At 42.2% G+C, this 26,580-nt stretch overlaps 1 protein-coding gene across 1 annotated transcript; it reads right to left on the bottom strand.

Moving 5' to 3' along the window:
* Positions 1-373: 373 nt before the first annotated feature.
* Positions 374-25,519, bottom strand: LOC149449715 (inactive hydroxysteroid dehydrogenase-like protein 1). The gene is made up of 4 exons (XM_089692842.1): positions 25,250-25,519; positions 22,539-22,984; positions 13,349-13,576; positions 374-1,092 (listed from the first exon to the last, which is right to left on the bottom strand). The coding sequence occupies exons 1-4, from the start codon at positions 25,506-25,508 to the stop codon at positions 988-990; spliced, it is 1,038 nt and encodes a 345-aa protein (XP_089548968.1). The 5' UTR covers positions 25,509-25,519; the 3' UTR covers positions 374-987.
* Between the last annotated feature and the right edge of the window lie 1,061 nt (positions 25,520-26,580).

Below are 26,580 nucleotides of genomic sequence, written 5' to 3'. Positions count from 1 at the left end.
TTTGGTTATAAACTAATTTGGCTTATTTTTTTTTACTAAAAAGATAACGGAATAAATTTTGGCCAAGATTTATGATGAAATATTATTTATTTGCAAAAACGTTATAAGAAAAACCCTTTTTTTAAAAAATTTTTGGACATTTTCATTTACGTAGCAAAAAAAATAAAAATCCCAGTGGTGAATAAATACCACCAAAATAAAGCTTTATCTGTCTCAAAAAAAATGATAAAAAATTCATATGGGTACAGTGTTGCATGACCGCGCAATTGTCATTCAAAGTGTGATAGCGCTGAAAGCTGAAAATTGCCCTGGACAGGAAGGGGGTGAAAGTGTCCGGACTGGAAGTGGTTAACTCATCAATAAGACACATAAATTGAATCCGACACAATTTTATTTCAGCTACTTGCAGTACAGAAGATTTTTTTCTAGTATTGGGAAGTGTAAGAAGACAATGATATTCTTAAGTGAAGTACCAACACTAACTGAGGGAACATGGAAGAAATGGGGAGGGTCTAGCTAGGACCAAGCTAACTAGCACTAAACAGGAGGGGTGAACAGAAGGACAATACCAAAATCAAATTAGTAAACATGTTTGCCCAGAAGCCTCTATTGAATGCAAGCATACTGCAGAAAAATATTAACCTCATGCAGTTCAATACAATACAGAAACAATTACATAAAAGCGTGGCAAAACAATTATGAAAATGAAAAGTAATGTACTGTATAGGCAATCTTTATATGAAACAATTTAAATGTGGCCATTGGCCTTGATAATAGTAATAATGAAAAGGACCAGTAAAATATGTGCACTACTTGCTATAAGAGTAAGTGAACAGAGCCAATATTAATAATGATACGGATAGTTATAAGAAGAAAAAATATGACTACATTATAATTTGAAATATAAAGAGGAAATATAGAATAGAATAATGTCCTTCTCCAAGATTTTAATATGTTGAACAGTAGAGAAATTGGACTGATGGATTTTTATAACTTCACTGGTTTGAGATTGTCCACCTTGCGAATGGTGTTGAAGATAAAGATAAAGATGGATACCCAGAGCCATTCCGGAATCCAAGAAGTTAATGCAAACTGTGGGAAAAAGATTTAAAACATTAGCCTGCTACTATATCAGCTTCTTAGTAGTGCAAGCTCATTTATTTTTTGCAAGTGCATCTGATGAAAAGCTTGAAATTCTTTTTATCTTAAAGCTGAACGCTAGACAAACAGCTATATACACCATTAAAATAAATAAATATAATTTTTTTTTAATATATATTATATATATATACACACACGTACGTGTGTGTGTGTGTGTGTACACACACATACATATATATATACACATACATACATATATATATACACATACATACACACACACACGTTGGCTTACCTGTCAAAATGATTTTTATTTTTGTACATCCATTTTTGAAATTTACACAGCCCTGTAACACAGCACAGCCAACCTAATGAGGACCTTTTTCTACTTTAGTTAAGCAAAACAGCTCGGTCAGTTAAGCTGCCCATACATGGGACAGTTTTTTTTTTCAATCAATGGGTTGTAGCAAAAAAACTGACCTGACTCCCCCATCCACACCTGCGAGGTGGATGGGTGAATCCTCCTGCTGTGTGTTTGTATTCTGACAGTGGGGAGATTTCACCGACATCAGAACACACAGTTCAGCGCTGCTGGCCATTGCCTGCAACTCTGATCAAAAGGAAATTTTAAAACAAGATGGTTGAACAGAAGTTGATTGGTAGATCGACTTCTGTTAAACCACAATGCCAATATCTGGATCGAAATTTGGCCTCTCTCTGCTGAACTAGCCAAATTTTGATCCACTATTGGGCAGCTTTACTTTTCCCAGCTTGTATCTGGCTAGTGGAGAAATAGTAACAGGCTGATGAGGTCACCTGTCTTGTTTATTGACAGGACATGTGAATGGAGAACACCTGTTTGGCTCCAAGTACTGCCCCTCCCTAAACTCAGTTTGAGTTCTCCGGTACAGGGGATTACAAGAGACTGACATTAAATTTAGTTACTTCTCCCCATCACATTCAAAATAAATCATTTTGTTTTCAAAATGCATAACCACATTAGTGTTATCCTAATATCTGTCTGGAAATCAGCATTGAGTTCAAACTATGAATCGGATCTGAATTGCACAGGAATTCCTTTACTATTCACATGCGATTCGGTACAGTACAATTTGAGTCCATTCATTTTAAAGGGGCTCAAATCGCACCACAGTTGTTCATGCAATAATTTTGGGAACTCACTGCAAAAGGATCGCATGGTTGTTTCGTAACCATGCGATCTGGTGCAGGCAAATGCATTCTGTTTATGATCTGCATTTTGGCTGTCATAAAGATTGCACTGACACTAACTGCAGATCGCAAGGGCAGTGCTATGTGAATACGGTATGCCAAGCAAGGCTAAAATGGAACTAAGGCTAAACAAACATAACATACTGTATATCTTGCAGTCTGTCAATAGTATTGCCAGTCTTTATTTTTTGGTTCCCCCTTGTAATAGTTTTGGTATCTGTTGATTGCGCCAGACCAAGCTGTCCAGCAGAAGTGACAGGGAGCTGTGACAACCCACAGGCAGTGGTTCTTATTAGGTCAGTTCACACCAGAAAGCGGTAGGAAACCTGTGTTCTGTGAGCATTTCTTGCACCGTGTTCAGAACACACTACTCTTGTGATCTGCAGTGGGGTGTCAGTGCAATGCTAATGACACCCCAAATGCAGTTCGCAAACACAATGCCTTTGCCTGCACTGGATCACATGGTACTTCTGTACCTTGCAATCCAGTTGCTCTGCATTTTGTAAAGCACAGTAGTGTATGCACTATTTTTGCTGTAGTGTGATGCAATTTCAGCCCATTCATATGAATGGGCTGAAATTGCACTGCCACTGGATAGCAAGTGACCAGACCTGAACCTTGTAGCTCTCCCCATTGTGTCTTTTCCCCTATGCTAGCATTGTGTCCACAGTAGCACTTGCGTAGGCAGGGCAGAGTAGGACTGGCCATAGAGGGATTACTTTGATGCAGTTGGCCAGCTTAAGCATGTATTGCAATATGTGTGAACCAAATATCCCTATTTGTTGCATAGTTTGCTTGAAAGGGTATATACCAGTGTGCAGAGGGTCCTTCAGAATTTCTAGAGTTAATGTGGTTACACCCCTTTAGCACCTGATGGATAAATGCATGCACTAGCTGTATGGATTTGAGCACAGGGATCTCTTGTTTGTTGGATAGCAAGTGAATCGCACAGGAACACACTACATATTCCTGTGCGATTCATGGTGTGAACCAGCTCATAATGGTCAGCTTTTATTTAAATGTTTAAACCTTTTTCCCCCAAAAAACTGGCTGCTTAACCGCTTGCCGCCCTGCCACTGTGTATATACGTGTGCAGGGCGGCAGTGGAGCGCAAAACCACGTTTAAAAACGGGTTCCGCGCTCCCGACACTTTCGCCGGCAGGGGGCGCGCGCGCGCGCTCCCGCCGACCCGCGGGTGACACTATTTGATCCAGGAGGGATCAATCATTAGATTTCAGCCAGTGATTTCTGGCTGAAATCACATGATCGGTCCCTGTCCTATCCTGTCCTGTGTTGACATACACACAGGGCAGGATATGATGTCATTCTTCTCTGCCTGGACACATTCCGTTCCAGACAGAGAAGAAGACATCCAAAAAGTGAGTACACAAGCACTACACTACAGTTAGAACACTCTAGGACACATTTAACCCCCTGATCGCCCCCCCTCCAGTTAACCCTTCACTGCCCTGTCACCAGTGTCACTGATCAGTGAAGCGATTTTTATTGATCAGTGTCGCTGGCGACTTCCGATAGAGTTAGCGCCCCTCCCAGATAGCGCCAGATTGCCCGCCAGTACACCAGTAATCCCGTTTAACCCCTTGATCGCCCCCCCCCCCCCTCCAGTTAAACCCTTCACTGCCTGTCACCCAGTGTCACTGATCAGTGAACCAATTTTTACTGATCACTGTATCAGTGTCGCTGGCGACTTCCGATAGAGTTAGCGCCCCTCCCAGATAGCGCCAGTTTGCACACCAGTACACCAGTAATCCCGTTTAACCCCTTGATCGCCCCCCCCCCTCCAGTTAAACCCTTCACTGCCCTGTCACCCAGTGTCACTGATCAGTGAACCGATTTTTACTGATCACTGTATCAGTGTCGCTGGCGACTTCCGATAGAGTTAGCGCCCCTCCCAGATAGCGCCAGATTGCCCGCCAGTACACCAGTAATCCCGTTTAACCCCTTGATCACCCCCCCCCTCCAGTTAACCCCTTCACTGCCCTGTCACCAGTGTCACTGATCAGTGAACCAATTTTTACTGATCACTGTATCAGTGTCGCTGGCGACTTCCGATACAGTTAGCGCCCCTCCCAGATAGCGCCAGTTTGCCCGCCAGTACACCAGTAATCCCGTTTAACCCCTTGATCGCCCCCCCCCCCTCCAGTTAACCCCTTCACTGCCCTGTCACCAGTGTCACTGATCAGTAAACCAATTTTTACTGATCACTGTATCAGTGTCGCTGGCGACTTCCGATAGAGTTAGCGCCCCTCCCAGATAGCGCCAGCTTGCCCGCCAGTACACCAGTAATCCCGTTTAACCCCTTGATCGCCCCCCCCCCCCAGTTAACCCCTTCACTGCCCTGTCACCAGTGTCACTGATCAGTGAACCAATTTTTACTTATCACTGTATCAGTGTCGCTGGCGACTTCCGATAGTGTTAGCGCCCCTCCCAGATAGGGCCAGTTTGCCCGCCAGTACACCAGTAATCCCGTTTAACCCCTTGATCACCCCCCCCCAGTTAACCCCTTCACTGCCCTGTCACCAGTGTCACTGATCAGTGAACCAATTTTTACTGATCACTGTATCAGTGTCGCTGGCGACTTCCGATAGTGTTAGCGCCCCTCCCAGATAGCGCCAGACTGCCCGCCAGTACACCAGTAATCCCGTTTAACCCCTTGATCGCCCCCCCCCCCAGTTAACCCCTTCACTGTCCTGTCACCAGTGTCACTGATCAGTGAACCAATATTTACTGATCACTGCATCAGTGTCGCTGGCGACTTCCGATAGTGTTAGCGCCCCTCCCAGATAGCGCCAGATTGCCCGCTAGTACACCAGTAATCCCATTTAACCCCTTAATCTCCCCCCCCAGTTAACCCATTCACTGCCCTGTCACCAGTGTCACTGATCAGTGAACCGATTTTTACTAATCACTGTATCAGTGTCGCTGGCGACTTCCGATAGTGTTAGCACCCCTCCCAGATAGCGCCAGATTGCCCGCCAGTACACCAGTAATCTCGTTTAACCCCTTGATCGCCCCCCCCTCCAGTTAACCCCTTCACTGCTCTGTCACCAGTGTCACTGATCAGTGAACCAATTTTTACTGATCACTGTATCAGTGTCGCTGGCGACTTCCGATAGTGTTAGCGCCCCTCCCAGATAGCGCCAGTTTGCCCGCTAGTGCACCAGAAATCCCATTTAACCCCTTGATCGCCCCCTCCCCCCCGGTTAACCCCTTCACTGCCCTGTCACCAGTGTCATTGATTACAGTGAACAGATTTTTACTGATCACTGTATTAGTGTCACTGGTGACTTCCGATAGTGTTAGCGCCCCTCCTAGATAGCGCCAGTTTGCCCGCTAATGCATGGGATTTTTTTTACCAAAAACATGTAGCAGAATACATTTTGGCTTAAATTTATGACTAACTTTGAGTTTACGATATATTTTTTATAGCTGAAAGTAGAAAATATTGTTTTTTTTCAAAATTTTTGTGGTTTTTTTGTTTATAGCGCAAAAAATAAAAAGCGCACAGGTGATCAAATACCACCAAAAGAAAGCTCTATTTGTGTGAAAAAAAGGACGTAATTTTCGTTTGGGTGCAGCATTGCATGACCGCGCAATTATCATTTGAGTTAGTGCAGCGCTGTATAGCAAAAAAAGGCATAAATTACAGTATCTATACCATAGTTTGTAGACGCTATAACTTTCACACAAAGCAATCAATATACACTTATTGGGATTTTTTTTACCAAAAACATGTAGCAGAATACATTTTGGCTTAAATTTATGACTAACTTTGAGTTTACGATATATTTTTTATAGCTGAAAGTAGAAAATATTGTTTTTTTTCAAAATTTTTGTGGTTTTTTTGTTTATAGCGCAAAAAATAAAAAGCGCACAGGTGATCAAATACCACCAAAAGAAAGCTCTATTTGTGTGAAAAAAAGGACGAAATTTTCGTTTGGGTGCAGCATTGCATGACCGCGCAATTATCATTTGAGTTAGTGCAGCGCTGTATAGCAAAAAAAGGCATAAATTACAGTATCTATACCATAGTTTGTAGACGCTATAACTTTCACACAAAGCAATCAATATACACTTATTGGGATTTTTTTTACCAAAAACTTGTAGCAGAATACATTTTGGCTTAAATTTATGACTAACTTTGAGTTTACGATATATTTTTTATAGCTGAAAGTAGAAAATATTGTTTTTTTTTCAAAAATTTTGTGTTTTTTTGTTTATAGCGCAAAAAATAAAAAGCGCACAGGTGATAAAATACCACCAAAAGAAAGCTCTATTTGTGTAAAAAAAAAGACGTAAATTTCGTTTGGGTACAGCATTGCATGACCGTGCAATTATCATTTGAATTAGTGCAGCGCTGTATAGCAAAAAAAGGCATAAATTACAGCATCTATACGATAGTTTGTAGACGCTATAACTTTCACACAAAGCAATCAATATACACTTATTGGGATTTTTTTTTACCAAAAACATGTAGCAGAATACATTTTGGCTTAAATTTATGACTAACTTTGAGTTTACGATATATTTTTTATAGCTGAAAGTAGAAAATATTGTTTTTTTTCAAAATTTTCGTGGTTTTTTTGTTTATAGCGCAAAAAATAAAAAGCGCACAGGTGATCAAATACCACCAAAAGAAAGCTCTATTTGTGTGAAAAAAAGGACGTAAATTTTGTTTGGGTACAGCATTGCATGACCGCGCAATTATCATTTGAATTAGTGCAGCGCCAAACAGCAAAAAAAGGCCTGGTCATTAAGGGGGGTAAATCCTCTGGGGCTCAAGTGGTTAAAAAAGTGTTACCTAGAATTGGGCATTAATTTTTTTTGCGTTCTCTAACCCCTTGACACAGACGTAACACAAATATGCCGCCTCACAGAACTGGGCTTTTTTCCATGGGGCCACATATTTGCTGTGCTCCCAGCACAAAGGCCGCTGTGTCACTGAGAGCCCCCAGGCCCCGTTCTAACAATTGGGACCCGGAACTCCCGATTCTGGGTCACATGATTGCTGTGATAGCCTTTGATTGGCTATCACAGTGATCAGTCACTGTACAGCCCGGCCCCCTTGCTTTTTTCTCTCTCTATGAATGGAGGAGATAGATACATTGTATCTCTCTAACTCCTGGCATAGAGGGAAAAAATGTCTGTTAAAAAAAAAAAGATAAATAAATATTAAAAGATAAAATAAAAAATAAAGAAAAAATACCTAGATCAAGGTTTGAGCTAGTTCAGTGTCAGGGTTAGTGTTTGGGTCAAGGTCAGGGTCAAGGGTCAAAGGTCAGGATTTAAAAAATGCTACCAGTGTCAGTTAGTGTCAATGTCAGTGTCAGTCTGTTTTAGGTAAAATAAAAAGACAAAAACAAAATGCACACTATTGTTTCTGGGCTGTACTATGGGTACAAACAACAATTAACAGACACATATATGGTATCGCTGCAATTGTCAAGAGCTGTAAAATTTATTTTGGGTTGTTCTTTGGTGGTAGGTTATGGTAGTAACAAGAAACACACAGCTAAATAAAAAAAAACAACATTTCTTTTTTACTATTATGGGCCAGTTTTCCTTTGATAAAAAAAAAAATCAGGAGATATCCATTACCATTTACCACCAAATGAAAGCCCAATTTGTCCTGAAAAAAATGCAGTATAATTCACCTGGATGTACAAAGTAGTTGTGATGATATGTACGGTTTTACTAACACATATCAACGTTGCAAAATTGTGCTTAGGCATTTAGATTTGTTTTATCCTTAGGCATGAAGGGGTTAAAGCTCATCCAAAACTACCAATCAGTCTAAGACTAACCTGTCGCTGCTGCTACTGTGTCATTTTACTGCAGAAAAAGCACTGGCACTGTTTATCAACAGTTGATAAAATAATGTTACAGGAGAAATCTCTAGAAAACCAAAAACTGCTGTGTTAACGTCAGTTCATCGTACATGGCTTTTTTTATGACAAACATATATAAGATTATAAACCGTTGTGGGCCAGTACACTGTATTTTCACCTTTTTAGGGGTCCTTTCATACGGGGCGTACCCGTTTAGCGGATCCGCTTGCTCGGCGGGGGTTCTCTCCCCTTATCCCCACTAAGCAAGCGGATGACAGCTCTGTGTCCCCTCCACTGATGCAGAGCGGAGACAGAGCTGCTCGCACTTCTCAATGGACAGTCGGATGAAAACGGACTGGAGAAGAAAGAGAAGTGCGCCAGACTAAGTGCAGTATGAATATAAAAGTTTATTGCACACAAGATTATAAAAACTCACAAGACGTGGGTAGATATCAGGCATCAATATATAAGGAGGAGGATGTCATCTGTGCTGCACCTCACAAATGGATGGCTGTAATGCCAAGGTGTTGCGTGGCTGGCGCTCTAGGCGGGTCCCACAGGAGGAGGCGAGGATGGCAGGCGCAGTAACCGGGAGTCCCGGCGCAGATAAGAACCGGGATCCAGGGCAGGCACTGCTGATCTCTCACATCAGCGTGGGTACAGTAGCCAGCTTGAGGCACATCCAAGATGGCCACCGGGCAGGAAATGACATCAGAACGTTGCTGGGAATCCTCCAAGGGGGCGGTGACGCGTTTCTAGGCAACCTGCCTTTTCATCAGACCTCCATCAGGTCTGATGAAAAGGCAGGTTGCCTAGAAACGCGTCACCGCCCCCTTGGAGGATTCCCAGCAACGTTCTGATGTCATTTCCTGCCCGGTGGCCATCTTGGATGTGCCTCAAGCTGGCTACTGTACCCACGCTGATGTGAGAGATCAGCAGTGCCTGCCCTGGATCCCGGTTCTTATCTGCGCCGCGACTCCCGGTTACTGCGCCTGCCATCCTCGCCTCCTCCTGTGGGACCCGCCTAGAGCGCCAGCCACGCAACACCTTGGCATTACAGCCATCCATTTGTGAGGTGCAGCACAGATGACATCCTCCTCCTTATATATTGATGCCTGATATCTACCCACGTCTTGTGAGTTTTTATAATCTTGTGTGCAATAAACTTTTATATTCATACTGCACTTAGTCTGGCGCACTTCTCTTTCTTCTCCATTTACCACAGAGTCCGGTTTACTCTAGAAAGTGCAAGCCTCACGACGGTGTCTACATTGCAGCGTTGTATATATATGTATACACATATATATATACCATCTATCTCAATCCAGTACTGTTTGCATCACAAGGCCTTTTTTCCCCTCCTTTCCCTACCCCCCTCCCCTCCCCCCTTCCCTTTCCTCACCACTAAAGCTGCATCATCTACTTGTTGCCCCTTTATTACTGGCATGTATGATTATATATCTTAATTTCTGTTTACTGGATTATTTTGTTTAAGGTTTGCTGAGTGAACGTTATGTCCACTACAAATTCTCTTGCGCCAATTGCATTTTTATTTTTGGATGAAAACGGACTGCCTGTCCGTTTCCATCTGACCCGATCCGACAGACAGAAGGGAAATTTAATCCCCTATCCGTTCCCTTTTTTGCGGGTCAGATCGGATTGGATGTTGGCAGATGTAAACGGACACATGTCCGATTACACTATGATTGCTTATACCTGTGAGGTTCACTGTTATAAACAATCATTTTTACTGTATGAAATCGATTAATTCAATATTCATTTATTTTGCTCTTAGCTGTGATTGGTCACAGCTAATCTCATGGTACAGATGGGCTGTTATTGTCTGTACCATGTGATCACTGTGTCCAATCACAGAGATCAACACAATAGTATACAATGCATAAATTAACATCATCCATTGTGTACAATTGTCATGTGATCTGCTGTGATTGGTCCTAGTGGCCGGTACACTGATCCATCATCTAGCCTTGAGTGCAATCCCTGGCTATAATACCTTGGTTCTGTGTCCCAGTTCTCTGACAGAATCACCCAGTCTGGGTGACAGGCGTTCCGTCACATGTACTTTACTGCTTCTTGCTCATTGGACAGATGACTATTCAGAGGGGGGGTGTTGCTTGTGGTATAAAATGCAAGGGCCAGCTATGGGATCTCTCTCTTCTTCCTGGAGCCCGGCCAAGATTCAGAAGTTTGAGGACAAATTTACATAATGCATTATCTCTGCTCTTTTATTTCTATATGTTTTGTATAGCACCCTCCTAGGAAAGCTAAGGGGAGCTAGTTAATTATATTTTTAGTTAGAGGCTGAATAGCAGCCTGGTGCAGTAGTCAGACAGTCAAATTCGGGTCAGGGCTAAGAGGTTCTGCAGATCAGTTCCCTGATATCTCTTCCTGATCTACAGACTTTGAGAAATCTCTAGAACTCAGTCGGAGGGGCTGAGAAGGAGCTGGTCTGCACTCCTAAGGGATTCTGACCAATCCCCAAACAGGAGGCTTAGCATGGGATCAGGACAGACCTTAGGAGTGACTGAGCTTGCTCAGCAGAAGAGTTTGGGTGAAAGATGTGAGAGCAGGAGCTGGAGTGTGGAGTCTGGGAGGAGGCCCACGGAATGGGCCTGCCTCCAGGAGGAAAGCTGAACCTCGCAGGCCCCCTGAGAGAAGACCATCTGTGGAGCTAAGGAAGAAGCTAGACCAGCAGGAGGCCTGAAAGCAGCTACCGATCTGCAGCTTACAGAGGAGGGACAGTGAGTACTTCTACACCCCCTGGATGGGAATAGGGGAGACGGCATTTGGGTGGGAAACCTAACTAGCCCCAGCTGGACTGTGGTTTCTAAGAGTCAGACTCTGGATCCCCTTGTCCAGGGATTTCTACACCAGGAGAGGCTGGATAGCTCTCCAAGAAGAGAAGAGAATCCTTCTGAGCACCTGTACATAGTTGTTAAAGCGGAGTTCCACTCACGCTGTCAAAAAATAAAAGTCAGCAGCTACAAAAACTGTAGCTGCTGACTTTTAAAAAACAGCCACTTACCTGTCCCTCGGTCCCGTGGTGTGTCCCCCGCAACCCATTTCACCGGCCGTCCTGGATTCCAGGAGGCTGGCATCTTCAGTGTGGGCACCCAGCTGTGATAACTTGCGGCTTCACAGCCGGGTACCCACTGCGTATGCGTGAGTAGCGCTGTGCTTCATGAATGGTCATGTAGTCTTCTGGGACCTGTCACATTTCCCAAAAGACTACAGGGAGGGAGGACACCTTCCGTTTTTGATCACCTAGGCGAGCGGGCCGGAAGTGGGAGTGGGTACCTGTCAAATTCGGGTACCCACTCCCCACCCCCCAAAGGTGCCAATCCTTAATGGGGTGCAGGGGAGCAGTCCTTAAAGCAGAACTTCCCCTTTTGGGTGGAGCTCCGCTTTAAGGAGTTTTTCCTCAGTTTACAGTTACCCTGGGCGTCCCATGCACCCCTTTACCCCATCCCAGTACAATACTCCCTATTAAAAATTCACAAAAACAAGCTTATAGCGATTCTAAAGGTTCTTTTTTTCTTTGGAAAATAAAAACATGCTATATTTACCTACTGTGTGCAGTGGGTTTGCACAGAGCAGCTTGCATCCTCCTTTTCTTGGGTCCCACGCAGGCTCCCCTTCCTGTTGGGTGCTCCCACAGCATGCAACCATTCACACACGAAGCCATGGTTTGGCCCCTCACCCTCTCTATCCTCATTGGCTGACTGGCTGTGATTGACAGCAGCGAAAGCCAATGGCTCATGTTTGCTGTCTCAGCCAATGAGGAGGCAGAGACCCAGGACAGCCGAGGCTGTCATTCACATTGCTGGATCGCAATGAGACTCAGGTAAATATTAAGGGGGGCTGGGGGCAATGCTGCACACAGAAGGTTTTTTATCTTCTTGCATAGAATGCATGAAGGTAAAAAACCTTGAGCTTTTACAACCACTTTAAGGACGGTTTCCTGTCTCTTGTGTGCAAGGTCTTAAGGAAATGTGCGTTGCCTGGCTGTGCAGGAATATAGGGGGACCCAAATCTCTAGCGACTCCTAAGGGGGTAGTGCTACATCTGAAATAATTCTTTTAGATTTTTTGTTAGGTGTTTTACTTTCTTTGAGCATTGTGTTTTTTTATTATTATAGCTATTAGGTATAGTGTCACCATCAATATGAGCAGAGCATAAGCAGAATAGCAAATTTTAGGAAAAGGCAAGATAGATAAATATATTATTATATATTTATCTATTTCATTGAGGGAGGAACCCCCCATACTTATTTTACACAACATTTAAGGACTGGTACACCGCAATATATTATCTTTTTGGTTAAAGTGTTACTAAACCCACAACAGTAAAATCAGTCTGTATATGCAGTAAAGCATGCTTGTTATACTCACTGTGGAACCTAAGGGGTCAATCCTCTGCATTGTGTAAAAAGGCTGTTTGATCCTTTCTTCTCTGTTCCTCCCCTTTTTCTGGCAACCACCTCTTATCTCCAGACTGAACCGTAAGCATGCACATGCTCAGTTTGGTATGTATTGCTAGAGAGGGTTTTTTTTTTACATTTTTCTTGGGAGAGTACATGTGATCAGCACAGGGCCAATCAGCATTGTCCAGACAGAGGTCAGGGGTTTTGCATCCTCCTAGAGCAGAAAGAAAACTCCTTCTACAGGCTTTAGCTAGTGGTGGGCTGGACACTGATGGAAGCCACAAGACTGTTCTAACTGCTGATGAGAAAATATATTTTGCAGTTTATATTTACTAAAATTATTGCATTTCCATGTTCTGTGTACTGTGGGAGACCAGATATAGTGAATGCAGGGTCCTGGGTTTAGTAACACTTTAATGTGCACCACAATGCACATTATATGCATTGTGGTGCATTGGGCTCTACTGTACAATACATTAGGGTGTCATTCAATATGAATGATACTACAATGCCCATAGCACAAGTACATTGCCATTCATTGCAGAAATACATGTTTTAGTGCTCATTGCAGCAATGACAAGTGTGAATTGGCCCTGTGAGAATTTTTTATACAACCCTTATGGCCTGATGTGGTTACAGTCATACTATTAAAGACTAATAAATGTGTGTATTGTTATACAGTATGCTGCACTCTATCCATATTTGTAGTTTCTATAATACTCACCTGGATAGAATGAGACAAGTGTCCTCCGGTTCTCCTTGATATTCCAATGGTTCTTACTGCTTGTCGAGCATAATCGTTAGCCTCAAGAACAAGTAATGGCTTAGTCTTCAAGAATGTACTAAATGATAAAATATTGGTCTTTACTAAATATGTGATTAGACTTTGAACGAAGATTCCCTTGGAAGCATATTCATAATGTAGAGTGCGAGAAAACTGATCTATAAAAGACTGTGAGGAGAGAGAATGAGACTAAATTAACATGATTTGGTATACATTGTATAAATAATACTTACCGTATATTCAATTGCAGGTATGTCAAACTAAAATAGAAAATGGTTTGAAATCAATAGAATTTAAGTGTCAAAAGAAAAACTAGGGAAGGGTTACAACTTCTGCCACCTTTTTATTGCTGTCTGTTGCCCCTGTTGGGTAACGTATTTTATTTATTTATTTCAGGTACTTATATAGCGCCGTCAATTTACGCAGCACTTTACATACATATATTGTACATTCACATCAGACCCTAACACTCAAGGGGCGTACAATCTAAGGTCCTTTAACCTTCTCTATTTGTCCTATTTACTATTGTCACTAAGACAGAAGATAAGGAGAAATCCAACATTTTGAAGATGTCACCAGAACAATACGTGATGGTAACGCTGCCCCAAACTACCTCACCGACCTGATACCCAAATACCAATCAACCCGTAATCTTCGCTCCTCACAAGACCTCCTACTTTCTAGCTCCCTGGTCTCCATCTCCCACCCCCGACTGCAAGACTTCTCCAGTACTTTCCCCATCCTCTGGAACTCTCTCCCGCAACCCATTAGACTGTCACCTAACCTCCTCGCCTTCAGGCGCACCCTGAAAATCCACCTCTTCAGGGAAGCCTACCCCACCCTCACCTAACAGCCAATCTCAATCTCCTCCACTCCTCCTACCACTCCATCCCCCACAGCCATCTCCTCCTGTACCACGATCCCCTCCCTCCTAGATTGTTAGCTCAAAAGAGCAGGGCCCTTGAACCCCTCATGTATTGTATTGTTACTGTATTGTCTCATGTACTGTACTGTCCCCCACTATAATGTACAGCGCTGAGCAAACCTTTTTGGCGCTATATAAATACTGTATAATAATAATAATTCTTCCAATGTCTAATAGATTTAGTCTTACTTTCTCTGTCCCTTGGACCAGAAGTGACATTTCCCCAACATAACAAAGGCAACATAAAATAAACTGATAAGGGTTTTAACCCTTACTCACTATTGAAAACTTCAAAATATGGAATCAAAATTTTAAGGGGCTATATTATGAGCTAAGGATCACACTTAAAGTGGCTCTATACTACAATCTAGTAAAATCTAAAATGTGTTGCTGAAACAGAAATTCATTAGCATGGTGTACGGTGACTCAACAAATCAGTAGAAGAATACTTCTCCATATGTAACAAGCACCCTTGGTTCTAGCCTGACAGAAGCCTATCAGACACAATCCCCCTACCATATTTCTCTGGCTCCTCTGTCCTACCTGCAGACCTGGCATGGTGGGTGTCATTGGACACAGGGGAGGGAGACCAGCAAACCTCAGTTCGCTGATCTTTCCTAGCTATTTTTAACTTCTGGTTTCAGGTGCCTTTTTCCCCTGACCACTGTGGCCAGGGAATAAGTGAATGTAGGGGTCACAACAAAATTTTAACACATAGCTCCTATAACTTAGCAATAAAGATAGCTTAAAAAAAAGTTTAAAAAATGAAAGTTACAACCAAGAACTGAAACCTTTCCAATAATTTAAAGCACCCTGCTGCCACATGAATGTAAATGCACATGTTGGAGACGCCTACATGCAGAAACATTGTATGCGCTGTACATTAGGTATTGCAATGCACGTTGAAGTGGGAGCAATCATTCTAGAACCATCATTTATGTTTAACTCTAAACCAAAGACATGTAACTGCTTTTAAAGTGTTATCTATGGATAATTTATTGTATTGAAGTTTGTCACTGTTTCACAGGAGCATGCAACTTCATGGGTTGACATGGTTGGTATCTATTTACTCAACACAACCCCATCTGTTATATTTTATCACAAATCAGGTCATATATTGTGTTTGTGTACACTAAAATTAACTTTTTTGAATTTTTTGCTGTCATTTTGGGTTTGATATATCCTTGTGGTAATATAATGTGACGTAACAAATTGTGCCTACTACCATTTTATTTTCCAGAATCTCTGTTTACAGAAAATGTATAATGTTTGAGAGTTTTAACTAATCTTCAGGTCTAAAATTTTCATTTTAACAGGTATGCAAAAAAGAAAATAGCTACAAGAACATGGGAGTTAACATTCACCAGTAGAGAAAATGACCTAACACTATAGCCTAAGCAGGGGACAAAATATGAGGAAATAATATGAGTGAGCACAGTCTTATCCAAGCAGCAGCCTGGGTGGTCAGGAGAAGAAGGGGGACAAGTCTACTGTAGATTTGTCAGTATCTGGAGGCTATCAATAATGGTAAGCCCCTATAAACAGACCCCCCACAACCACCTTGTTCTCATCAATGGATAAGGTGCTCTGATATGGTACCCCCGAATCATGTTGAGGTCATGTGGCCTGGTATGTTTTGAGGGGGGGGCATGCTTTTACCCCCTTTCCTGGCTCCCCAGGATACTGCTTGGATAAGGGTCTGGTATGGATTTTGTGGGATTATATTATTATATTATTATTGTACAGGATTTATATAGCGTCAGTTTGCTCAGCGCTTTACAATATAACGGGAGACAATACAGCAACAATACAGTTCAATACAAGAGGGATAGGAGGGCCTGATCCTTGGAGCTTACAATCTAAGAGATTGATGCATGATAACTCTCATAGTCGAATTTTTTATTCCAGCTGTTTCTCTTAGGACCGAATGTTAGGGAATGGTACATTCGCCCAGCCAAAAGGCAACAAGGAAACTATTACAGATAATATAAACATTACAGGTTTTATTTGTTATGCTTGCATGAATGCTGAGACATTCCCAAAGCATTTTTTTTTTCTTAAACAAATAGATCCCATATACTGTATTTTCTAAACACAAAGGCCTTGTAGAATAAAAACATTTACAATTTTTTGTCTTACCATATCTGCACAAATGTTTATTACATCTGTATTTTCAGTTAAAAAAAAACACAAAGATTAATTTTATTGCACACAAACACAATTTAATCCCTAATTTTTGTACAAAATAATATGCGGTAGTATTGAGTAAATAAATACCATTTATGGCAAAACTGCATGCGCCCACAAAATGGTAAAAAATTACAGCACCCAAAAGTATTCATAAGTGGTGCTTTAAATGCCTTTAAAGTACCCCATAAATGAGAGACCTAGAATTATTATATAACTTGTATAGCACAATTCCCATTTAAATACATATTCACACCCTATGCACACACTTGCATTGTAGATGTGTGCAGGGCAAAGGGGTGCTTTTCCTTTTTTTAAATGTTATTTTGTTGTATTTTTTACATTTAACTTTTTTGCTATCACAAGGAGGTTAACAAGCCCTTTACATGTAAACCCCAAAGCCCCAGTTCACATTGCGACTTGTCATGTGATTTTACAGTTCCAAATTGCATAAGTCACACCCTATTGCATGCAATGGAACCGTTCATGAGTAGCAGCGAGTATAAAAAAGGTTCCTGCACTACTTTTTGCCAATTTCATTGCGTCTCGCATAGACTTCTGTTATATGACATCACAAGCTGCAATGAAATCAGCAGTGCAAATCGCATTGATATACGACTTTGAAATCGCACTGAAGTAGCGCGATTTCAAAGGCACACCAGTGTGAACTTGGGCAAAAGCTGTGTATTATAAATAACTGTCTTTTTTAACCATATCATCTTGTACTATGTACGTCCAGAGTGTGAAGGGTTTAATGCAATCACTTCCTTGGCAGACACCCCCTATGGTTCCTGGGGTGTCCGGCTCTTCACAGAATCGCATTAAATTATTTCAGTTTGTCGAACAGGAGAAGATGGAGGAACATCTGTGTTACACATTTGTGTGATTTATTTATCCTACACTACGTTATCTTTTATTTTGTACAAAAAAATGGGGATTAAATTGTGTTTTTGTGCAATAAAATTCATTTTAGTGTATATTTTCCTAAAAATATAGATTTGATTAACAGTTGTGGAACTATCGTATGACATAATAGATTGCAACTACCATCTTTGTATTCTACAGGGCCTCCACTTTCAGAAAATAAATAATATTCTGGAGGTTTTGGACAATTTTATAGTCAAAAATGCAGATTTTAACGTGTGCAAAAAACAAAAAAATGCTTTAGAGGTAAACAAGTTAAGCTAAAATACTGTTTTCACACTTATTTCATCATTTTTTACATACAATTACTGCTTATTTCTGGCCTCTTTACAGCCACTTCCTGCTTACATTCACGCTCTGCAGCATGTGCTGCACGTCATTTCTCAGCTCAAGTTTCCTAATTGTGACCACAGTGGAACATGCATGTGCAATATCTGTCTGTAGCGCCCTCTAGCTTAGCTAGGTAGGATTTTTGTTAAAGAGAGGCTGGGTAACAGCCTGGGGTGGGTCAGACTGGGAGTGAGGCAGGAGTTCACCTCAGAATAGACTGGGAGGCTCTACAGGTCAGGGCTTCTGGAGCCCTCCCACCCTTCCAGAAACTCAGAGATCTTTCTGGAAGAAGGGTGGAGGAAGTCTAGATCTGAATGTTTAAAGGATATGTTCACCTTTTGTAATGTTACATCCGGAATATGGGTGTAACATGTAACATTACGAAAGGTGAACTTATCCTTTAAACATGCAGATAAGACCAGACCAGACGCTAATGATGGGGCACAATTCCTCCCAATGACACCAACAATGGGGCCCAATGGCACTAATGATGGGATCCACAATTCCTACCAATGACGCCAATGATGGAGCACAATTCCTCCCAATGACACCAGTGATGGGGCACAATTCCTCCCAATGATATCAATAATGAGACAGTTCCTCCCAATGACACCAACAATGGGCCACAGTTCCTCCCAATGATACCAAAAATGGGGCACAGTTCCTCCCAAAGACACCAACAATGAGGCCCAATGATGGGGTACAATTCATCCCGATGAAGCCAGTGATGGGGCACAGATCCTCCCAATTACATCAGTGATGGGACACAATTCCTCCCAATTACATCAACGATAGGGCACAATTCCTTCCCTTCACACCAATGATGGGACACAATTCCTAACGATGACACCAACGATGGGGCACTGTTCCTACCAATGACACCAACAATGAGGCCCAATTACACCAATAATGGGGCACAATTTCTCCCAATGACACCAAGGATGGGGCATTGTTTACTCCAACTGACGTTTTACTCCAAACTGAGTTTTTAAACTCGCTATTTGTTTAAAAAGTTTGGAGACCCCTGGTTTACAGGCTCCTGCAGACAAAAATAATAAAGGCACATTTTTGTACCTGCAGAAAATTGGGCATTTATTATTTTTTTTCTAAAAGGTTAACTTATCCTTTAAGGGAGCTTGGCCAATCCCCAGGCAGGAGGCCGGGCATGGTGACCAAGGACAACCCTTAAATGTGGAAGAGCCTGAGCAACAGGGGAGTCAGGTGGAAGATGGACTGATGGAAGGTGCTGGAGTGTGGAGCCTGGGAGGGGACCACAGGGAGGGGAGCCTACCTACAGGATGGTTGATGGACAGGAGAATCTGCACTGTTCCATTGTCTTTTAGGGAGGACATCCTGAGTAGCAGGGAAGGAGCCAGCCTAGCAAAAGGCCTGAAAGCAACTGTAAACCCACCATGCTGGCAGGACAGGACAGTGTGAGTAGTCCTACTCCCCCCTGGGCCAGATAAAGGGAGAGTGAGGTCAGGTGCGAGACTCAACTAGTTCTCATCTGGGGCTACTTCATTGTTAGATCTTGGAATCCCTTGCCCAGGGATACCCTCAGTGCAGCTAGGTGAAGAGGAAGGAATCATCTGGGGTCTGAGGAGGTACACCAAAAGGACTTAGAGCTTTCTAGAAAGAGACAGTGCTCTAATTGATATTTTCTGGATCCATGTTTTTTTTGTACAGTGCACAGGTTGCTAAAAAGTTTGCCCTCAAGTTTACAGTTCGTGGGACATCCCATATACCCCTAGACGCCATCCTAAGTTGTTAATCCCTTAATAAAAACAACTGTAAACCAGCTCAAGGACTGTTTACTGACTACAAGTGTGCAAGTGTGGAAAATGCATGTTGCTTGGCCATGCAGAGCTTGGGGGGACCCAAAACAAATCCAGTGGCCCTCAAGATGGTAGTGCTACATGTCAACACCGCTGCTTATATCCTGCTTGAAACAGAGTGACAACACAGGAGAACAGTCATTGAGTGCTGTCACTCTGTAGCAAGAAGTGTCTGTATAAGGACTTTCATGGCAGGACAGCAGGTAATATTTTTAAAGTGACATTAAACTTGCATTTTTTCTAAACAAAAATAAATGCAACATGTTTAAATAAATGCAGAATGTACCTTCTAACGCTCTCTTCCTTAGTTTCATCTCTCAAATGCAACCTCTTTTCTGTTATTCTCAGACTTTCTGTTCTAGGCTACATTCATTTTCCATGTCTCCGTGTGTATGTGAACTTAGCCACCCTCTCCTGCTCACCCCCAAGATGGACTACACATCTTTGTGCAGACACAATCAGCTCTACAGGAAATGTAGTATGCATGGAACGTGTGGCTGGGGCCACTTCACCCTATATGCAGGAATGTATTTCCACAAGGCAAACAAGGTATTTACCTAGGACGGCATTTTTCAGGGGGCAGCACCGCTCCCCGGAAGAAGGGACAGAAGAAGGAACACGCACAGCATGGGGACCAGGTGGGATCCGAGAGAGGCTGCAGGCTGCTTGACAGTATATGCAGTACCTGACTCTCATTCTAGGGGATGTTTGGAGCTGGGGGGAGGTTGGGAGGTGGGGTGGCCGGTGTATGGAGGGTGGTGGTAGTGAAAGGCTCTGTCAGGTAGGGGATGGTGTTGGTTGGTGTCAGGTTCTCTCCACGGGGGGGGGGGGGGCATCTTTTCTTGTGTGCAAGCTTACTAATGCCCATGTGAACTCAACATTAAGGTGGCACTCATACTTAGTAACAAGCCATTCACCTTGTGCAGCTGTACAATAAACTACAATAACTACTCTGCCCCATGTCACTGCACACCTTGTCTCCCAGAATGTAGCATTTAGAAGGAGACAATGAAGAGCCCATGTCCCACTTCACCAGTCCAGCTATCCTGCATGCACTACTCAACTTCTTTAACTCCACACCTACCTTCAGCTAGGTCTGTGAGTTCTCCACTACACAGGTTCTGTTCCAGGTATTTGAGGCACCAACTCCTAGGGAGGGAATCAGAGAACTGAGCCCCTGTCTAGACAGAGAACCCGTCACCCATGCCGGTACTGTCCTTCCACTGTTTGGCTGCCATGTCATTCCCACAGTACTGGTTGCCCTTGGTAACTATGTGTCTTCTTCTTCAACCCTGTGTGTGTGTAACAGGTCCTGTTTTTTGGTATACGCCATATACCACCATACACCCCTTTTGTAGTGACTTCAGACCAGGCTTAAAACAGTTAAAGACATTTTACTGTTCATGGAGTACAGCCCAGAAGCAAACAATTAGCCACAGAGTTCATTCCTAACTACCTACTGTAGGCTGCCCAGTGCCTTTCCATACCTTTAGCAGTGTACTGGCTTCAGTTGTGATTCCCCTTGGGGGTGGTCCAATTGCTTGCTGTGGTCTACATAGTTCTCTCAGCCTATTGCTTCAGTTCCCATCCAGGCAACGGAAAAAGCCTGCTTGTTAGAGCCACCCTCATATTTATATTAATACAGAAAGGAGGGCAGAACCAAAAAATGCCTGGGAAAGTGCTGAGCAGGTTTAACCCCTTCCCAACCTGGGCAGCCTGAACAATTAGCTAAATTGTCCCAGATGAGAACTAGTTGGATCTCGCACCTGACCGCACTCTCCCTTTATCTGGCCCAGGGGGGTGTAGGAGTACTCACACTGTTCTGTCCTGCCAGCATGGTGGGTTTGCAGCTGCTTTCGGGCCTTTTGCTAGGCTGGCTCCTTCCCTGCTGCTCAGGATGTCCTTCCTAAAAGACAGAGGAACAGTGCAGATTCTCCTGCCCAGCAACCAGCCTGTAGGTAGGCTCCCCTCCCTGTGGCCCCCTCTCAGGCTCCACACTCCAGCACCTTCCATTAGTCTCATCTTAAACCACTTGAAAGTACCTGTTTACAAGCAGACTATGTGACCACAAATAACAGCACTTCTCACTCTAGCAGTGGTGAGGCATATCAGTGGAGGACAGAGACTGTGCACAGGACAAGAAATAAACCTAAAAATAATAGTAAGAGACATTAAAAAAACAAAACAAAAACAGATCCCTTATATTTCACAATGATTGAAATGTTTGATGTAAAAGTATAAGTTAGTGTCACATAAAATGATACTAAACCCACAACAGTAAAATCAGTCTGTATATTCAGTAAAGCATGCTTGTTATACTCACTGTGGAACCTAAGGGGTTAATATTCTGCATTGTGTAAAAAGGCTGTTTGATCCTGATTTCTCTGATCCTCCCCTTCTTCCAGTGCCCCCTCTTATCTCCTGATAAGACATATCGTGTGGAGTCACTCTGCACATGCTCAGTTTGGTGTGTATTGCTAGAGAGGTTTTTTTTTTTCTTGGGAGAGTGCATGTGATCAACAAAGGACCAATCAGCAGACAGACAGAGGTCAGGGGTTCTGCATCCTCCTAGAGCAAAATTAAAACTCCTCCTACAAGCTTTAACCAGTGCTCTGCTAGACACTGATAGAAGTCACAAGACTGCTCTAACTGCTGATGAGAAAAGGTATTTAGCAGTTTATATTTACTAAAATTGCATTTCCATGTTCTGTGTACTGTGGGAGGCCAGATATAGTGAATGCAGGGTCCTGGGTTTAGTAACACTTTAAATGAAAGCTTCATATTTAAAAGATTGAAAAAATACTTTTGAAATATAAAGTTAAAACCTATATAAGATTATAATGCTTGAGTTTGTATATACTTTGTAGGTTTTAAAGGTCAGTTAAACTTCCCAGTGGTATGTTCACAGATAGTCAGGTAGATACATTACCTTGGAAGATGCATAAATGTTCATTAGAGGTGTGGGTTTGCAACAAGTCGCAGAGGACACATTGAGAATGGCTCCTCTCTTCCTCTGTACCATCCCTGGGAGAACTATATGAGTCATCATGACAGCTGCTCCAATATTGACATTAATAATTTCCCATGATTTGTCCTCTGGAGCATCTGTGAGGATCTGTGGATAATCATAGAATGTTCCAACATTGTTAACTAAAATACCCACTTCCACATTTCTCAGAGCCTCCTTAATATGAGGATAGACTTCAAGTCCCAAGCTGAAATCAGCCACTATGAAACGGGATTGTACTTTGTAGGTTGCAGCAATGGCTTCAGATACTTTCTGAAGCTTCTCAGGGTTGCGACTGACCAAGATGATGTTCATCCCATGACTTGCCAGTTCCTCTGCGTAAGCTTTACCAATGCCATTTGTGGCTCCTGTGGAAAAGAAATGATAGACCACAGTGATTTTTAGAGACTGTGCTAGGCTGTGGTTTAATTTTACAATTTACAAAAATAGTCTGCTGGACACACTGATGCTACAATGAAAATAAATCCTTAACGTGGTATTAAAAACAAACATTTATATTATTGTAGTAGATATGAGTTGTTCATTTAATTTCGAATTTAAATTTGGACGAAATTTCCTTATTTTGAGATTCGGATGTATCCGAATTTTGTAATTGCAACTAATTTCAATGAATCTGCAAAAAAATTATAATGAAACAACAAAATGTATTTGTTTCATTCAGATGTTTAAAGCATCCGAAAGAAATGAATGATCCAAATGTATTTATCATAGCTGGTTGTTAAGGAGCGGGTGGCTGCCCAGCTGCCGTGTCCTTAACAACCATGACTCATCTGCTGTCATCGGAATTCCCTGCTGCCAGCAGAATGTAAACAAATACCGGTTTAAAAAAAAGAAAAAAAAACAGTGTGGGGGTCCCTTCCCCAATCCATACCAGGCCCTTAGCCGAGCATGCAGCCTGGTAGGCCCCTGAACCATGCCAGGCTACATGCCCAAAACATGGGAGGTGCTTTGGGGGAGCTTATCAGAATCAGAAAGCCCCTTTAACAAGGGGGTCCCCAAATCCACCCCCCCATGTGAATGAGTTTGAGGTACTCATTCATCAATAAAAGTAAAAGTTAGTAAAAACACAAACACCGTGTCATTCCCCGAATGACAGGAAAACATGGGAGTGGGGCCATCTGGTGACATCACTGGGTGACGCTGCCCCATGTTTACTTGTCATTTAGGTAATGACACTCACCCAATGACAAGTAACATGGGGGGGTCATCCGGTGATGTAATTTGGTGTGAGTCTCTGGATGGGACAAGTTGTGTTCAGCAGGCATTTTGGGGGGGACTCCTTGCTGTTCTTTTTACCAGACAAAGGGTCTGGTATGGATGAGGGGGACCCCTGCCCATTGTTTTTCAAAAGCATTTGTTTTGATTAGGTCTAGTATGGATTTTAAGGGGAATCCCATGCCAAAATAAAAAAAATGGCATGCCCCCCCCCCCCCCCAAAAATGCATACCAGACCCTCATCTGAGCATGCAGCCCGGTAGGCCAGGAAAGGGGGGGCAAATAAATGCCCAATCCCCTCCTGAACTATTCCAGGCCACATGCCTTTAACATGGGGGATGCTTTGGGGCAGCAGGGGTTCAAAGCACCTTGACCCCATGTTGATGAGGACAAGGGTCTCCTCCCCACAACCATGGCCCAGTGGTTGTGGGGGTCTGCGGGTGAGGGGCTTATCAGAATCTGGATCCCAGTTCCCCTCAGTCACCAAAACAAGTCAAAGTAAAAACACAAACACTGTTTTTGACAAGCCCTTTATTGAAAAAACAAAAAACAAAAACCAGCCGCTCGCCAAACATGACGTGTTCCATCCAGGGACTCATGTCTAATGACAGGTAAACATGGGGTAAACATGAAAAAAGAAAATAAAAAATACATTTTTGTTTTCTTTCTTCATTTTCCAAAAACTTGTGCCAACAAATGAGGTCTGCAAAATACTCAACATGCCTCTTACAAATACCTCTTGCAAATACCTTGGAGTGTCTACTTTCCAAAAAGGGGTCATTTTGGGGGGGGGGAGGGTTCTACTGTCCTGGCATTTTAGCACCTCAAGAAATGTGATAGGCACTCAGAAAGTAAAAGCTAGATAGATTCTAGTATATATACCATAGTTAGGCGCTATAACTTTCACACAAACTAATTAATATACACTTATTGGGATTTATTTACCAAAGACATGTAGCAGAATATGTTTTGGCCTAAATTTATGAAGAATTTAGATTTTATTGGATATTTTTTATTACAGAAAGTAGAAAATATTGAGTTCTTTTTTCTAAATTTTGGTCTTTTTTAATTTATATTATAAAAAAACCCAGTGGTGATCAAACACCATCAAAAAAAGCTCTATTTGTATGAAAACAAATGATATAAAATTCATTTCGGTACAGTGTTGTACAGCGTGCAATTGCCAGTTAAATTGTGCAGTGCTGAATAGCAAAAAAATGCCCTGGTCAGGAAGGGGGTAAAACCTTCCGGAGCTCAAGTAGTTAAAACAGAAATGCCATAACATTGTTGTAAAATGGAAATACACAGAACATCAAAGATAAAAGGCATTATGTGAACAGATAAAAGTAAGAAATAAAACAGTTACGTGCTTTTATGTTTAAGAGCTTCTTACTGACCAGTAACTATAGCCCATTCTCCATACTGTCTGATATGCTTGGTCCTGCTTAGAAAACAAGGAACTGCATACTGCTGTATCATTGAATACCAGAAATGAAGAAAACTGAAAACATTCCACATGATGAAACACACTCCAACCACAGCCAGGATCTCCATGTGACTGGAGTAGAGCTGTAACATCCCCTTGGATATCAACACAGGGATCCTATATAATTCATTCGCTAAATCCTTAACTCCACTGAAGCCAAGTCCTTCCATCTGAAATATAAAATATTTTAATGAAAAAAAAATAAAACGTTCCACTAGACCTGTCTGCTACAGTGACAAATCCTATTGCAGTTGCTGTGTTTCTAGCCCAATAAAAATGTAGACATTAAAAGAATTTATTTTCATGCCAACATTTTAAGACAGTGAACTGATAAAGAAGAAAACATGTCATGGGAGAAATATAAAGATTGTTCATGCTTATATTTTGAAGCACAGGGTAACATTGGAAGGCTACTATTTCTTACCATAGGTTTACTAATAATCAATAAAAATATTTTACAAATATAATCAATTAAAAATATTTTAACAAAAATTAAGAAAACTATGTGAATGAATATATTTATGATTACCTTTCCAACGTGCGGTGAACAAAATCTTCTCTTTCTCTTGTAGAACTCCAGATGTCATTGCTATCTGACAATTTTTGGTTATCAGAAAGTGTGGGCACTGTGGTTCCCCTCACTGACCTCTAGGTTGCTACTCTCTGTCCTATAGGAATGTTATGAAACGTTCTATTTTTTAGCAGTAATTAGCTAATGAAGGGACTGGACCTCTTACATGCGCCAGAAGGATACTGGAGAACTAAATGATCAGCAGAGACCTTTGTCTCTATACTGAGAGATCATATCCCAGTAAGAGTGTTATTGGGTACATTATGCTGATAACCTCAAAAAAACAACGCCGATGGTGTTTGCGGTACATAAAGGCACAGATTGAAGATACAGTTAATGAGCAAAATGTGGCAATAACTATGACAAAAGGTAATAATATTTTCTATACCGCCACTACTAAGTCTTTCTGTCTATATTTTACCTGGGCCTATTGCCCTTCACTGAGTCTGTACACACAAAATCTAAAATCTAATATTTGCCAAACAAGAGGTTTTTATAAAAATACCATGATAGTTGTCAGGAACTGTGTCATTATTTGAGTCACCTGCTGGTGGCACTGTTGTTCCCATAGTCGAAGGGCGCAGCTCCAGTGGCCATCAGTGGGTGTCTCCCAGAAGTGGGCTGTCCAAATAATTAGGCTGCACCTGACATGGGCTTCTGGTAGGTATATA

This window comes from Staurois parvus, unplaced genomic scaffold (genome assembly GCF_062004578.1).
Source record: "Staurois parvus isolate SC_StPar_1 unplaced genomic scaffold, SC_StPar_1.0 ptg000607l, whole genome shotgun sequence".
NCBI lineage: Eukaryota > Metazoa > Chordata > Amphibia > Anura > Ranidae > Staurois > Staurois parvus.
This window is presented reverse-complemented; position numbering and strand designations above follow the sequence as displayed.